This window comes from Patagioenas fasciata, chromosome 8 (genome assembly GCF_037038585.1).
Source record: "Patagioenas fasciata isolate bPatFas1 chromosome 8, bPatFas1.hap1, whole genome shotgun sequence".
Lineage (NCBI taxonomy): Eukaryota > Metazoa > Chordata > Aves > Columbiformes > Columbidae > Patagioenas > Patagioenas fasciata.
Window position 1 is genome coordinate 24,626,007 of NC_092527.1, and position 13,293 is coordinate 24,639,299.

Genomic DNA, 13,293 nt, shown 5'->3' on the forward strand with positions numbered 1-13,293 from the left:
CTGTTCCATTTTTGAGTAAAATAAATCCAGTCTTCCACTGCATATCCAACTTCGTCTGCACTCTGATCTCTGTTAGGTACTCTCATGCCTAGCGTTTGTTAGCATTAAAAGACAGAGTACATCCTTAAAGTAGAAACAGAGACTGAGAAACAAGACTACAGTTTTTATTTCTGCATCTATCCTTGACATGGATCTGAGCTAAGAGAAAGTAATTTTTACTTTTCAGGAAACAGCTTCTCCACATGAACACTAGGAGAGAATAACTCTAGTTGTTTTGTAATTACTTAGTAAGGTACCATTCCAAAATGGCTTTAGAACCCCTGCAGAGTTGATGCAGCTGAACACTATACACTATACCATCTTCACTAAGTCATTTAAGCATATATCCTGTAATCAATATGTAAGCAGCATTAACTGAGACTTGAAACAAAAGGCTTGCTGAATTGGAGCAATACATAAGTATCCAATTATTACACAAACTTTGCAAAAAATTTGCACCACTAAAGCAATTTGGTTCCATTAGATATGGTCTGATACCTTAACACATCTGGCTCAATAGCCTGGGATGCAAGCTTCTCAAACACTCTAGTGAGGGGCAGATGCAGTGGATGGCTCTCGTTGCGGAAGGCATCCTGGCAGGTAGTTATGATGGTGCTCAGCAAGCCAGATCCACACATCACCTGGCGACTCTTCTCTGACTTCACCAGGGACTGGATATGATCAACCACAGCACACTGGATTTCCTGTGAAAGCTGAAACGGACACAGAGCTGAAGTCAGTGAAATTGAACTAAAACTGTACATGGTGACTGGTTTTTGTTTGTTTTTGGGTTGGGGGGGTTGGCAGTTGTTTGTTTTGTTTTCAGTTGTCAAATCTCTGGGTGTAAAAATCTAGCCCATTAAAGAAGATGCTTAGGCCAGAGGCTCAAATGCAACCACATGGCTATTCCATAAAGCTCTGCCCTTGAACATTATCTGTTTATCTTAGTAGCTGCTTGGCCATCCACAACTGAGCTTTACTGCCACAACACCTTGGTAGTGAAGGAAGAGAATAACTGGTTCTCATTCAAAAGAAGGGACCACCACCAAGGGCAGGTTATTAGGCATAAGCTCCAAGACTAACACAGTAACTTGGAATATATTTGACATTAAGCATGTGGAGAGTCATATTGACATGATCTTCTCTTCATTCTAAAAGCACTTTCTTAAACAAAACTGTATCAAGCAATATCAATAAACACTTAGTTTTAAACACTTCTCTATATGTTTTGCTGAATTGAAGCTTTACTTCATTATTACTTCTTAATGGCCTTAAAGAAGTCTCTCAATTTTCATAAATTATATTCAGAGAAATTTCTTCTCAATTAGGAATAAAGCCTACCCCATTGAGGTAACTAGACTTCACACAAAACTAATTGTGCATCATATATTTAAAAACAAATCTTACAAAGATGAAATGTTGCCCACCTTCAAGAGCTCTTTGGGTTTCTCATATACTCTTCTAGGAAATATCCATGCAAACTTTTAATGAAAAGGACAACAATGTGGATGCAGATGTGGATTAGGACACTGTGATTTGATATTATAACATGAGTGAGAAGCAACTTCACTGAATTCAGAGTAAGCTAGCTTGATAACTGTAAAGAGGAATTCAGCTCTTTTCATCCACATCAAACTCAAAACCAGTACAGGACAAGAAATTTGTTTTCAAAGTGCTCATCAACCAATTGGAACACTTGGAATATAATACTAGCACATCCAATGCAACATACATACTATTTTTGTAAACTATTATTTTTTATATCTGAAGGGCGAGTTCTTTGGGTAACAGTTTCTCCTCTCTGAACGACTGTTCATTCCCAGTGAAGTAGTCTCACTGTGCATCTCATTATATAACGAAAACATCCGCTAGACTAAACTACAATATTCTTCATGGAGAGGCACTTACTGTTACAGCATATAGAAGTCTCGCTTATAAGTTTTTGAATCTTTTAATTGCTATTTTACTCCATATTTGACTGGATGCAGGAAAGTATCTGTATGTATGCGAAAACAGAGAAGGACACAGGTCTTGACTAAGTGAAAATACTGGTTTACTCCAAAATAAATACAATAAAAGCATAATGGCATACAAAAAAATTGATTGTTTTCATTAGCTTAGCAGCTTTGTCAATACCAGTAATGCCCTGTTTTGAACAAAATATGATGTGTTCATGGATCTTAGTTCCAGTAAAATGAGATTGTAGTGAAAATATTAACGGTGGCCAGGAAACCAGGCTGTGCATGGATTGATTTTCCCAACACATTATTACTTGCACCGTGAATAAGGATATTGAGGGTGTAGTTAGACTGGAGCTCTGTTGCAGATTGGAGTCTTAAGGGCAAAATGTCACTTTGCCTGATCTGTTTAAGCAGTGTCCAGATTCCTGCTCCTAAGTGCCCATAGTTTCAAAACTTGGTAGCTGAATTTAATTCACTGTTATTCATCTTCAAAACGATTATACTAGGTTTAAGATGAGCAAAAACTTTGTAGTTTCATTTCAAAAGGACATAATATTCTTAGGTTTAAAAATGATACAGTGATAATTCTGTGTGTGATTTTAAAAAGTCAATTTTTAACCTCAGAAGCAACTCTTCTCTGAGAAGCTAGAAGCCCTTCATAGAAAATTAGAATTAACTTCCTAACATACCACAGAGATTTAGTTTTACTAATAAAGAAACAAAGGCATTTAAAGTAGCACTTTTAGAAAGTTCCAAGTGACTCAGAATTTTAAACTATGGTTTCAAAAAAAAGGTAGACTTTCATCAGCTTAAAACCCTTCGTCTGTAAAGAGTTTGAGTCACATCTGAAAATCGTCTATACATTTTTTCCCTTAAAATGTTAACAAAAATAAATAACTCATAAATTTATCACAGCTCAAAATCCTGATGCATAGTTCCCAACTACAAACACTTCTATCACAATATTTTGCTGATTAACTCTCACCCACTGACTTTAACAAATAAAATTTACTTTGCTGACAGTACATATAAGTGGTTTTACAAAGTTACCAAGTGACTTGTGTTCCTTTAGTCCTTGCAAGCCGATAGGGAAAAACACTATGAACTGCATGAACTGTTTCTACTTTTCCAAAAACATGACACAGATAGGGCCTAGTTAAATGCTCATATAAACTATATTATCTTCATCAAGCTTTTCACATTTCCCCTTGGTACAGCTTGTGTGTAAGAGAAGCTATAGAGCTTCCCTTGTTTAAATACCAGGGATACTACTGCCTTCTAGAGAAAATATACTAGCAAGTCTTGACCATTTGAAGCCAGGTAACAAAATCTCCTCGTGATGTTAAGAATACTTCCATTAATTCTGATGGTCTGACTGACCTCTTGCTCACCAGATTACATTTAGTTGCAGAATGCAGTGTCTCCTTATTTTTCTAAGTTACTGTGTAGTGCTATAATATGGTGTTCATCAGACACCTGAGAGGAAGTCAAAGCTGCCTCCATGTGGCACCTTTTAAATGATATGATTGCATAAAAAAGAAGACAAAGCAGAAAACGATCTTCAGCATAGTTAGCCAGTGATTCTTGGCAGTGTTCCTTTCTCTTCAATCTAGGGTGCATTACCAAGATTTTAGTGCAACTTCAGAGACACTGGCTGGTTTTTAAGGAGATAGTCAGCAGCAAGAGAAATATGGCAAATAAAAGGGTGGGCTTTGGTGCTGGAAGCACAGCAGAAAAAAAAGAAAAAAAAAAAAAGGTTGTGCAGTAGTCAGAACAGGCTCAGCAAAGAAACACCCCACTGGAGACAAGGCTACAGTAAAGCCTGTAGGGAAGTGCTCACAGGAAAGGGCTGACCTTCAGCTACCAGCCTAGGCTGGAGGACCCACTGCTATAGTGTTTCTAGTCTCCTTCCTTCTACTAGAGTGCTGGTCCATTCTAGTTTTCTTTCTCCCAAAGCCCTGGCTGCACAACTCAAAGTGGAATGAAGCTCTGGCCAAACACCTGAAGAATTTCCTTGTGCAGATAATGCAGTGCAGTAATGAAGGAATTCACTGTGATATTTACAGTTACATTTGCAGTGATACATGTCTGAAGGCAGACAAACCTCAAGTGTCACAGTCTTCTATGGGCCATATCTAACCATGTCAGAGACCTTTTCAGTTTAGATAGAATTTATGTTTTTAAAGAAGTACAAATACTTGGAAAGTTTTATACTGTTAACATCTGCAGCATGAACAACTAGTTTAGGCTAAATTTAAAGTGGGGATAAAGGTATTTTTAAAAGGTGGAAAGTCCTTATTGATGCACAATGTTTTAGTTTTACAGTAGTGAATATAACAGCAGTTCATCGTAGGAGAGACATGGATAAAAATAGAGAGGATAAATCCAGCTGTGAAACCAATAATATTATTTAACAAAAGTATAGATAATTTACATAATGAACCTTACGAGGATTTTTTTTCTGTATACCCAGAAGAAACCTGCCAGGATGATGATGCAGAACTGATTGTGCTTTGATTCTCTTCTCAAAAGTTATTTTCTTTCCCTTACCCAGCCTTGTCAGAGCCAGGAGATTACCTTATCTGACAACGAAAATGGAAAAGATCTGACATGACACTCTAGGCTCTTAAAAGCCACAGCTCAAAATGCCAGGCAAGGATGAATAAGTTTGAGGGGAAGCAGTGAACATCCTGAGCCACACATCTAAAGTAAATGTTAACCTGTCTTACTTATACTTAGTTTATGAAACGCATGACAATGCTATCTTCCATCACTGAACAGACAGTATATTAATAAAAGGAAAATCTGCCTCGTATTTGATCAAGCTGTATGTGTTTTGATGGAAACTGGCTTAGTACCAGTCCTAGGCATGAACATGAGCTATATCCTCTAAATACAGCTTACTGACTCAAAGGCTGCCTCCTGGGGAGCTTTAAAGCTTTTAAGCAAATATTCATAGCCATAAGATATTAATTTTTTTTTTCTTTTTTTATCATACTTAGTAATGACAGTAATATACAGGCTCAACATTGCTTCAACCCATCACTGCTTGGGTCTGACAAAGGTCGCTGAAAAGCAGCAAATTTGGCAGGAAATTGATATTATCTCCAAGGGTCAGAATCAAAGTACATTAATTTTATTGAGTTCCATTAATGTTTCTGTAAAAGCAGTGCTTTGTCATTGCCATTTCTGTGAAAGCAAAGGATTTGCACATCACCAAAGAGTTTTCCAGATTACTCCTGAACACCTGGACCTAAAAAATCTATAGCAGCACTAAAACAAGCAGAAAGATGAGCTACCCTCTGTTCTTCACCATTGCTCCTAAAAAATGTACTATTTGACTCAATTTTAAACTCGGAGCAAGAAGCCCCTTCATAGTTTCAAATGAAAGTCTGAGTAAAATAGCTCCATCCACAAAGAAATTATTTCATCTCTCATATAACTGTCAAACGCTGTTGCACTAAAAGAAAGAATACTACTCTGTTTAGGATAAAATATATCTACTTAAAGGAAAATTCCTTAAGTTATTATCTTTCAACCAAGTAGCTCCCCTTCACTAGCCATTGAGGTTCACTTTTTGCATCAGATCGTGCCTGACTCTCATGTTCCAAGTAGCATGTCATTACATAAGAGTTCATGCAGTGGTATATGTTATGATTAAAGGCACCGAAGTGCAACCTTTTGTTTCACTACCTGGCAGCATCAGTGAGCAGCCCAAACTACAGGACATGAGGTTCCACTTATTCTGTCATTTACTTTTAAATACAATTAGCCAGAAAAATTCAGTTTTTCCTCTATCCTTTCTGTGATTAATTTGATGAAACACTCTTTAGCAAACGTGTTAACTCCTAGCCAGAGTCTGACACAGGATCCTGCATAACAGTCCCACTTGACCTGAGGCAATACTATTCACAACAGCAATACTAAACAAACATTATCAGTAATAATTTCTTCTTGACTAAGAAAAAACGAGTGAGAAAGGAAGAAAATATGAATGCACTTAAATACATAACTGAAATTGGTGGAATTTGTGTTCTAGCCCTTCATATTTTTAAGAACACTGCCATCTACTGAGGGCCTGAGAGGCTCGCTCTCTCTCATACAGCTCAGTCAACTCTGGTAATTTCTTGATGACGCTCTCATCCAATTAACTGTTCTACTTGTTTTTCAGAAATTTATTAGTGTAATTAACAAAATTTCACTAGCTACTGGTTTGGTTCCACCACACAAAGTTGGGATGTGCCAGCAGTTAGTTGCACTTCCACCTTCCATAGCTCTGGATGACTAGTGTGATTTTATTTCAGGCCCTTCCTATGTGCTTTAACTGTATTCAAGTATTTTAGACCAGATAGCAGATACAATATAGGCAATATACTTGTTCAGAGTGGGCGTGTGTATGGAAGGTTTGACAAAGCAAAGCCAATTCTAAGCTTCAATGAAAGTTTATGGACTGTTAGGCCTAAAGAGCGAGACTGTTCTGGTTGCTAGGTCCATTAGCAATATTTTAAACAATTTTCAAGGGACATTTACACTTGTGCCTTTGCAGTAAATATTCTGAGACCAAGACCCATGTACTGCGTCAAACAAGTATGGAAACACTTAGTGAAACTGACAGACAAGAGCCTTTGTTGTTATATCTGTTAACTCAGTGAAATTTGTGCTGTTCCTCCTGCCAGTGTTCTAGGTGAATTTTAGTACTTCCACATCTGCAAAGAGTAACCAGTTCTTGGAAATGAAGCTACAGAAAAGTAGCAGACACTGTTTAGATGGCACTTCTATTTGTTCAGACTCACCTGAGCATGTCCCTCTTTGTAAAGCTTTGGCAGTAACCTCACCATAACACAGACAGCACCAGGATGTACAATGGCACAGTCTCCTGTTTCCCATCTGCAGGAAAAAGTTGCATAAGACTTACCATCATAATTATCATTAACGACAGCAAAGAGAGCCCAACAATGTTCCAGTAGAGTACAGCATTAAAGCCTCCTAGCAGTAACCAGGGTCCACATTTGAAGCTAAGTAAACAATACAGATGACCTGGAACAGCTGGAAGCCTTGGAGTAACAAAGACAGGACAGAAGTTACTCATGAGCTCACACCTTGGGGACCTGCATGTTCGAAGATGTGCACCAGCCTCTTTAAACAAACTTTGTCATTGAAGTTACTTGCAATACAGAGAATAGACAACCAGAGGGATCTCTTATGCATCAGCTCAGAACTAGTGTCACATTTTCTACTTTCAAGCAGTTTGTAACTTTAGTCAGACAATAACTTCAGTACTTTCAAACTATAATAGCAATAAGCAAAGATAAGACAGTCTTGATGAAATCAGTATGCTACCCTTCCTTTCCAACACCAGAATCTGCCTAAACTAGTAACAGAAAGTTAAATATCTGTGCTTCCCCAACAGTTCTCATTTTTGCCGTATCAACTTTGTACATGCAGGCACAGGAAGGAATTAAGGCATCTGAGTTACAACGGAGATCTGCTTACGCCATGATGCAGGCCTGAGGTCAGATACATCTCAAAGATGAAGCCAGAGCATAGCAGTAACTCTAGTTTATGCTCTGTAAGCTCATCATGTTCAGAGTATAATCAGCATTTCTGGGTGCACCTCTGAACCAGAGTTGTAATGTGTGCACTTTTAGAAATATCTGTCCCAAATAGATCTCATTAGAAAATAAAAGGCAACATCTAACAGCCCAACTTAGACTGAAAAATAAAGCACAATATGCTTTATGGACTGTATGAAACAAAGGGTACATGTAAAAGAGTGATCATTAAAAAAGCTTTTACAAGGGAACTAAAGGAGGGTAAAAAGGCTGTAATTATCATCCAATACAGCTGAGCAGCAAGTACAGTGTACGATACTGCCACACAGTGACAAATAATTCTTACTGCACCTTCAAGAAAGATAATTTCAGATAAATCTCTCATTTGCAATATCTTCTGTGTAATGAATCAAAATCAGATCTCGTACAAATACTTACTGCAGCAGTGGCTCCAGTGTGGACACATACACCTATGCTTGATGAGAATGTGGGCAAGTTTTTAAATGTCAAACAAGAAAAAGTACACACTGAAAATACGATCTCCTCCCATCTCCCCCCAAAAACCCTAACTAAGTCTAAAGAGAAAAATCCAGGCCAAATAGTATCAATAGGATCAAAGTTTCAGTCTGTTTTCCTGCTGTGGCTGTGCTCCCCAGAATAAGTTCAATTTTAGCCTGAGCACTGCCTGGCAGGTTCATCATTCTTCAAGGCTGTTAAAAAGGAAGAACAAAGAATGAAAATCCAGAGTCCCTGACCAGCATTCCCTGCCAGCACTGCACACTTGCTCCCTCTAAGCATATCATATAAGCCTTATCTCCAGCCTTCTCTGTGGTTTTCTAAGAGGCCCTAATTTTCTGGCTTGTCTTAATATAAAAGCTATCTCCATGTACCAACTCCTGCAAATATTTCATCTCTCATACTCCTGCTTTAGGGCTATTCAGTCAGCCTCATGATTCCACTTCATCTACCCCATCAGTATAATGGTGTGAATCTTAGATCTGCTTTGCACTGGTTACTAGTTAAAAGACAAGAGAGTGGGGACAAAATGAAATGCCACAAAGAACCAGAAGAGCCATGTGCACAGTGAGTCTGTAGTAACAGCAGCTGCAGCAGCAGTTCTGCTAGGGTGGGCATAAAGAGTGGCTTCCCTCCCAAAGAGAGATCAACCTCAGTTAACACAGCTTGCAGCAAGCTATCTTCAAGCACCAGGAGCAAAAGGAAAACCAGAGACCCAACCTGTCACAGAAGGTGTTTTGAACATCAATGCCGGAGCAGGAACACAGAGAGCGGTTTTTCAGATGGGAATGAAAGGGACGATTCCCCTGTGACTGAGCATCATTGACCACAGGATAGTGTAAGGGGCTAGAATCTTATCCAGCTAAAATGCTGATTTTCCTGTGTCACAGTCACAGGCCCCTGTAGGATCAGCTCCTTTCCCCCTCTGCAGGGATGGTAAATACATGTTGCTGCATCACAGGCCACTTACACTGACTGCATTCAAGTTCCTCCTTTCCAAGCTATATAGCCTCAGGCTGAAGCCTTCTTCTAGAGGAAGTATGAACACAGAGTACAGCTAAGAGGAAGCTGCATCAGGGGAACCACAGGCTTGCAGGAACTCTGGGAACTTTATTTCTTTTTTTTTTTTCACAAAAACTACTGCTGGATAAAGATACAGGCTGTATGGCCTGAAGTTGTATTGGCAAGCAGCGAATGTTACTCTTCTATATTTGCATACACTTGTCCCGGACACACTCCAGCCACCTCTAGCTAATCTGGCTTCCTTCTGTGCCTTCATATCCCAGAACCAAAGCCAAACTGTCCCAAACCACGCACTATGAGCTGAATGGATCCCAGTTTGCAAGATTCATTTCTCTAAAACCGGCATTCATTCAGTTACTGCACAGCCTCACAGCTCAGCAGGCAATAGAAAACCACAAGGACCTAGGAAGCCTTACTTTATGCTTCAGATCTAGTAACCTGAGAAAGACAGGCAGAAGACAGAGCCATACCCTTTCCAGCATTGCCACTGATCTACTCTTTCTCCTTTATCTTCCCTGACCCTCCCTTACACACACACTTAAGCTACAATCTATGAACTTACCACAACCACCACCATCCATACTCACTCAACACATTGACCCACATTCTCTCAAATGGGGCTAGGAAGACCTACTTTGAAAACTATTCATTCCTCCTGAGCCATCAAGTCCTCTCCCCAGCACTGAGTATCTAACCAGAAGCTTCCAGTGTAATTCAAAGGGTAGTGATAGGGAGCAACCATCTCCATGACTATTTTATAATCAGTTGCACAAAGAGCAAAGAAATCCACTGCAGATTTTTCTGGTAGCTTCAAACAAGTACAAATATGACCAGAAATACTCTGCCTACCTGAGTACTCAGGGAACAAATGTTATGCTAACTTCAGTGACTGTCAGCTACAAGTGGCAGACCTAATGACTTGTTCTCTAAAGCTGGAAGATGGCTGTGAAATAACCTATAATAAGGACTGAAGGAATTTCATAGTTATAAACTTTACCTTTTTTAAGTATAACTCTGATCAGAAACGTTTTCGAGAAGAGGACTGAGAGATCCAAGATAAAGCTACAGACACATAAAGGGGCAGAAGACCTCACAAGTTATGAAATTTAAGCTATTCAGAATTGATTCGTAGCTGACAGCTACATTCATTTCTGGTGTAGTCTTTCCCTCCTACAAAGGATATATACTTTGATATAATAATTCATTATATGAGGCAGGTTAACATTCCTATTCCTTATCCATCTTTCTCTGTTTCAGCTGTATGAGCAAATGAGTGACAGTGTGTGTGTCTGTACACATGTGCCTGGACACACATGCATGGGGGAGCACTTAAGACAACTTTTTTTTTTTTAACGTGTCAGGTGACTGGAAACAGCTTTCCATAACTGAAAATGTCAAAGTTGATTGGGGCAGAGTCAAGCAGAGACTAAAGGCAAACTTCCAAGTCCAAGCAGCCCTTGTCTTAGAGCCCTGTCCTGCTCCCACATTGCATGAGTCAGAACCTTGAGCACAAACTCTGCAACTCTCAGGGTTGTGTGTCCCAGTGTTCCACTGAACACTTATGCCCCAATGCTTACCACCAATGACCTTTCCAAAAGAGGTGATTTCTGTTGTGTGGAGGCCTGGGAACTGGGACTGTGGCACTGATTTGTTTGTTCCAGGTAGGTTATGTCACACTTTATCTCAGTTTACTACCATATAAATGCATATACCAGTCTTACTGTTCTACTTAGTGTGATAAATAAAGACTTACTTCTCCTTGGGGTTTCCCCATGGCCTATAGGCAGAGGCAGGTAATTTGTTGTCTGGCCTGTTGAAAGCAACAGGATGCTCTTCTTCAGCTTGAGGTCCCTCTTGATCATCTCTTGATGCCTCTCCTTTCTCTGCCTTTCTCTCCTTGAAGTAGCTCTCCAGATGGAGGGTTCCTTTGACCATGTGATCAAGAAAATTCAGAATCCATATGCAGTTCTTTAGCCACATTGGGAAAGGTTCTGAAGAGTAGAAAGCTGCATCCAAGAATTCTGCGAATGTCCTTATCTTCTCAAGGCTCAGAGGAATTTGCCGCTCCCCTTGTGTCCAGAAGCATCCCAGTGACCCAAGATCCTCTGCCATCTTTTCAAAGAGACCATTCTTCAGGAAGAAGTTGCTGTTGACAGGGTCCATGTGCAGGGCTGCTGTTATCCCCTGAAGTGTGTAGAAAACAAGCTCCAGTATGCAATTCTGTCCTATTGCTGCCCACAGCCCAGATGGAGGGTCCTGTAATGCACCTTCCATGTCTGAGAGAAGGGATAGGAGTCCATTGAATCCACTGCACATTCTGAAAGCTGAATGGCTCTTGGGACTCTCCAGTATCTTCAGGAGTGACTACAAACATTGGGAAGCAAGGAGACAAAAGTACTTAGACCAAGGGATAAAAAACTTTAGAATATTTTAAAATTGCAAGTTTGTAGCAAAATTATTTCCCTGAAACTTCACTCTTTGAAGAAAAAATAGTTTTTCAAAGTAAAGGTCAACACTGCACAGTTTTTCTCATCCCCATATACTCACTGAGCCCAACAACCAGGATTTGAATGCAGACTCAGGAGTATCCCATGGAGTCAACCTGACAGGTAGGTGATAATGCTCACAGGGATAAGCAAAGAAATCAAATTTCCTGCATTACATATCCTAGTCACTTTGGCAAGAGGTACTTTTTCAGACCTTTAGCTATTCTTCTATCAGTCTTCTCAGACTCTCCTAAGAAAATTGCCTTTGCCTCAAATAAAAACAAACAGAAATTCAATTATAAATAATATCATACAGAAACTGAAAAAGCAGCACAGCTCTCTACAGGCAAGTCTTCCTATAGCCCTGAATAGACGAGAAGCCACACTAGACTTTTGCTCAAAAAAAACAGTGACAAAGGATGGCCCAAAGAATACTGCAAGCAGTAGGCTCTCCTCATTAAGATAGACAATAATAACTCCCTTTCTTAGCAGAGGTATTTTTTAAAGTTTGTACAACACTTTGGAGGAAAAAAAAGCCATGAAGAGTCATATCCCAAGACAAAGTCATTAGATTTTCTCTAACTTCCATGGGCTTAAAGCAGGTTATATGTGAATACCACTTGCCAGTATTACACATGCATAAAAAAACAACCTATACCATTTGTAAATTTTGAATTCTATGGCCTTGCTATTTTAAAACAAATCTAGGGAAGTTATTAAAAGTTATAGTGCTGGAAGTAAAATTAATGAGAAAAAAATAAGAGCTTGCAAGGAAAAAGTCTACTGTACTTGAATGTAATCCATCCCAGGTTTTTGGGATGTTGCACAATTCATTTTGTAAATATGATGCTCTTTCAGGCACCAGGGACTTTTTGAATTTGAGGCTGTACCTTTCCACACTTGAAAGGGCTAATTTTACATATAAAGTTTCCCAACTGATATCTGGTGAAAGAAGTTCACTTCACGACCTGCCAAAGAGAAACAGCTTCTAACACAAATACACCTCCATGTAACAGGATCTAGGACTGCAAGAAAGGGTTGCCAGAACTGGAAAGGGAGAGAGAACTCCATTACTGTCATTCAATTTTGTATTATAATGTATCAAAACAGGCAGAGACTTCTGAACAGGGAGTAAATTTAATAACTCAGAGCTGAAGTTATCAGGATGGCTTTAACACATTTCAGAGAAGGTCAACAGTAACGATATTTCCTCCAGCTCTAATTCAGTTAGAATTTAACCACATATGAGTTAGTATTCCTCTGTCTTGAATGTATAAAACTGATGTCTGCTGGAAACCCCCTAACTCAGTTAACGTTAACAGAATTTATTTCACATTCCATTATTTGTTATTCCTCATAATTGTCCACATGCCACACAGGAATACGGCAGCGCTAATTGCATTTGTGTTCAGGCTTTAACAGCTAAATATATATTAGCAAATCAATCTGAATTTATGTGTAACACAATCACAGTCCCAATGGATGTAGACAATAAATTCATTTGCTTACATTATGTTTTAATACAGTTATCATTTGTCAAAATTAAACACTGAAGTTGCATTTATTTTCATATTAGTTTGGACACCATACTCAACTTGTCCACAAATATTGTTAAAGTTTACTGTTTCAAATCAAAGCTATAAACTTTGTCACATTTTTTGGTTTCTTAAAGTGACATGGTTCTTTTGTCACAGAAACAGCTGCTATATTATACTG

General features: G+C 39.0%; 1 protein-coding gene across 2 annotated transcripts in view; it reads right to left on the minus strand.

The window, feature by feature from the left end:
- WDFY4 (WDFY family member 4) overlaps nt 1-13,293 on the minus strand; it is a 138,380-nt gene that overhangs the window by 101,089 nt on the left and 23,998 nt on the right. For both annotated transcript variants that reach the window (XM_065843261.2, XM_071811951.1), the window contains exons 12-14: nt 10,845-11,455; nt 6,794-6,887; nt 538-752 (exon numbers count right to left, since the gene is read on the minus strand). In XM_065843261.2, coding sequence (XP_065699333.1) covers nt 538-752; nt 6,794-6,887; nt 10,845-11,455 — 920 coding nt within the window. The remainder of the gene's footprint in view (nt 1-537; nt 753-6,793; nt 6,888-10,844; nt 11,456-13,293) is intronic.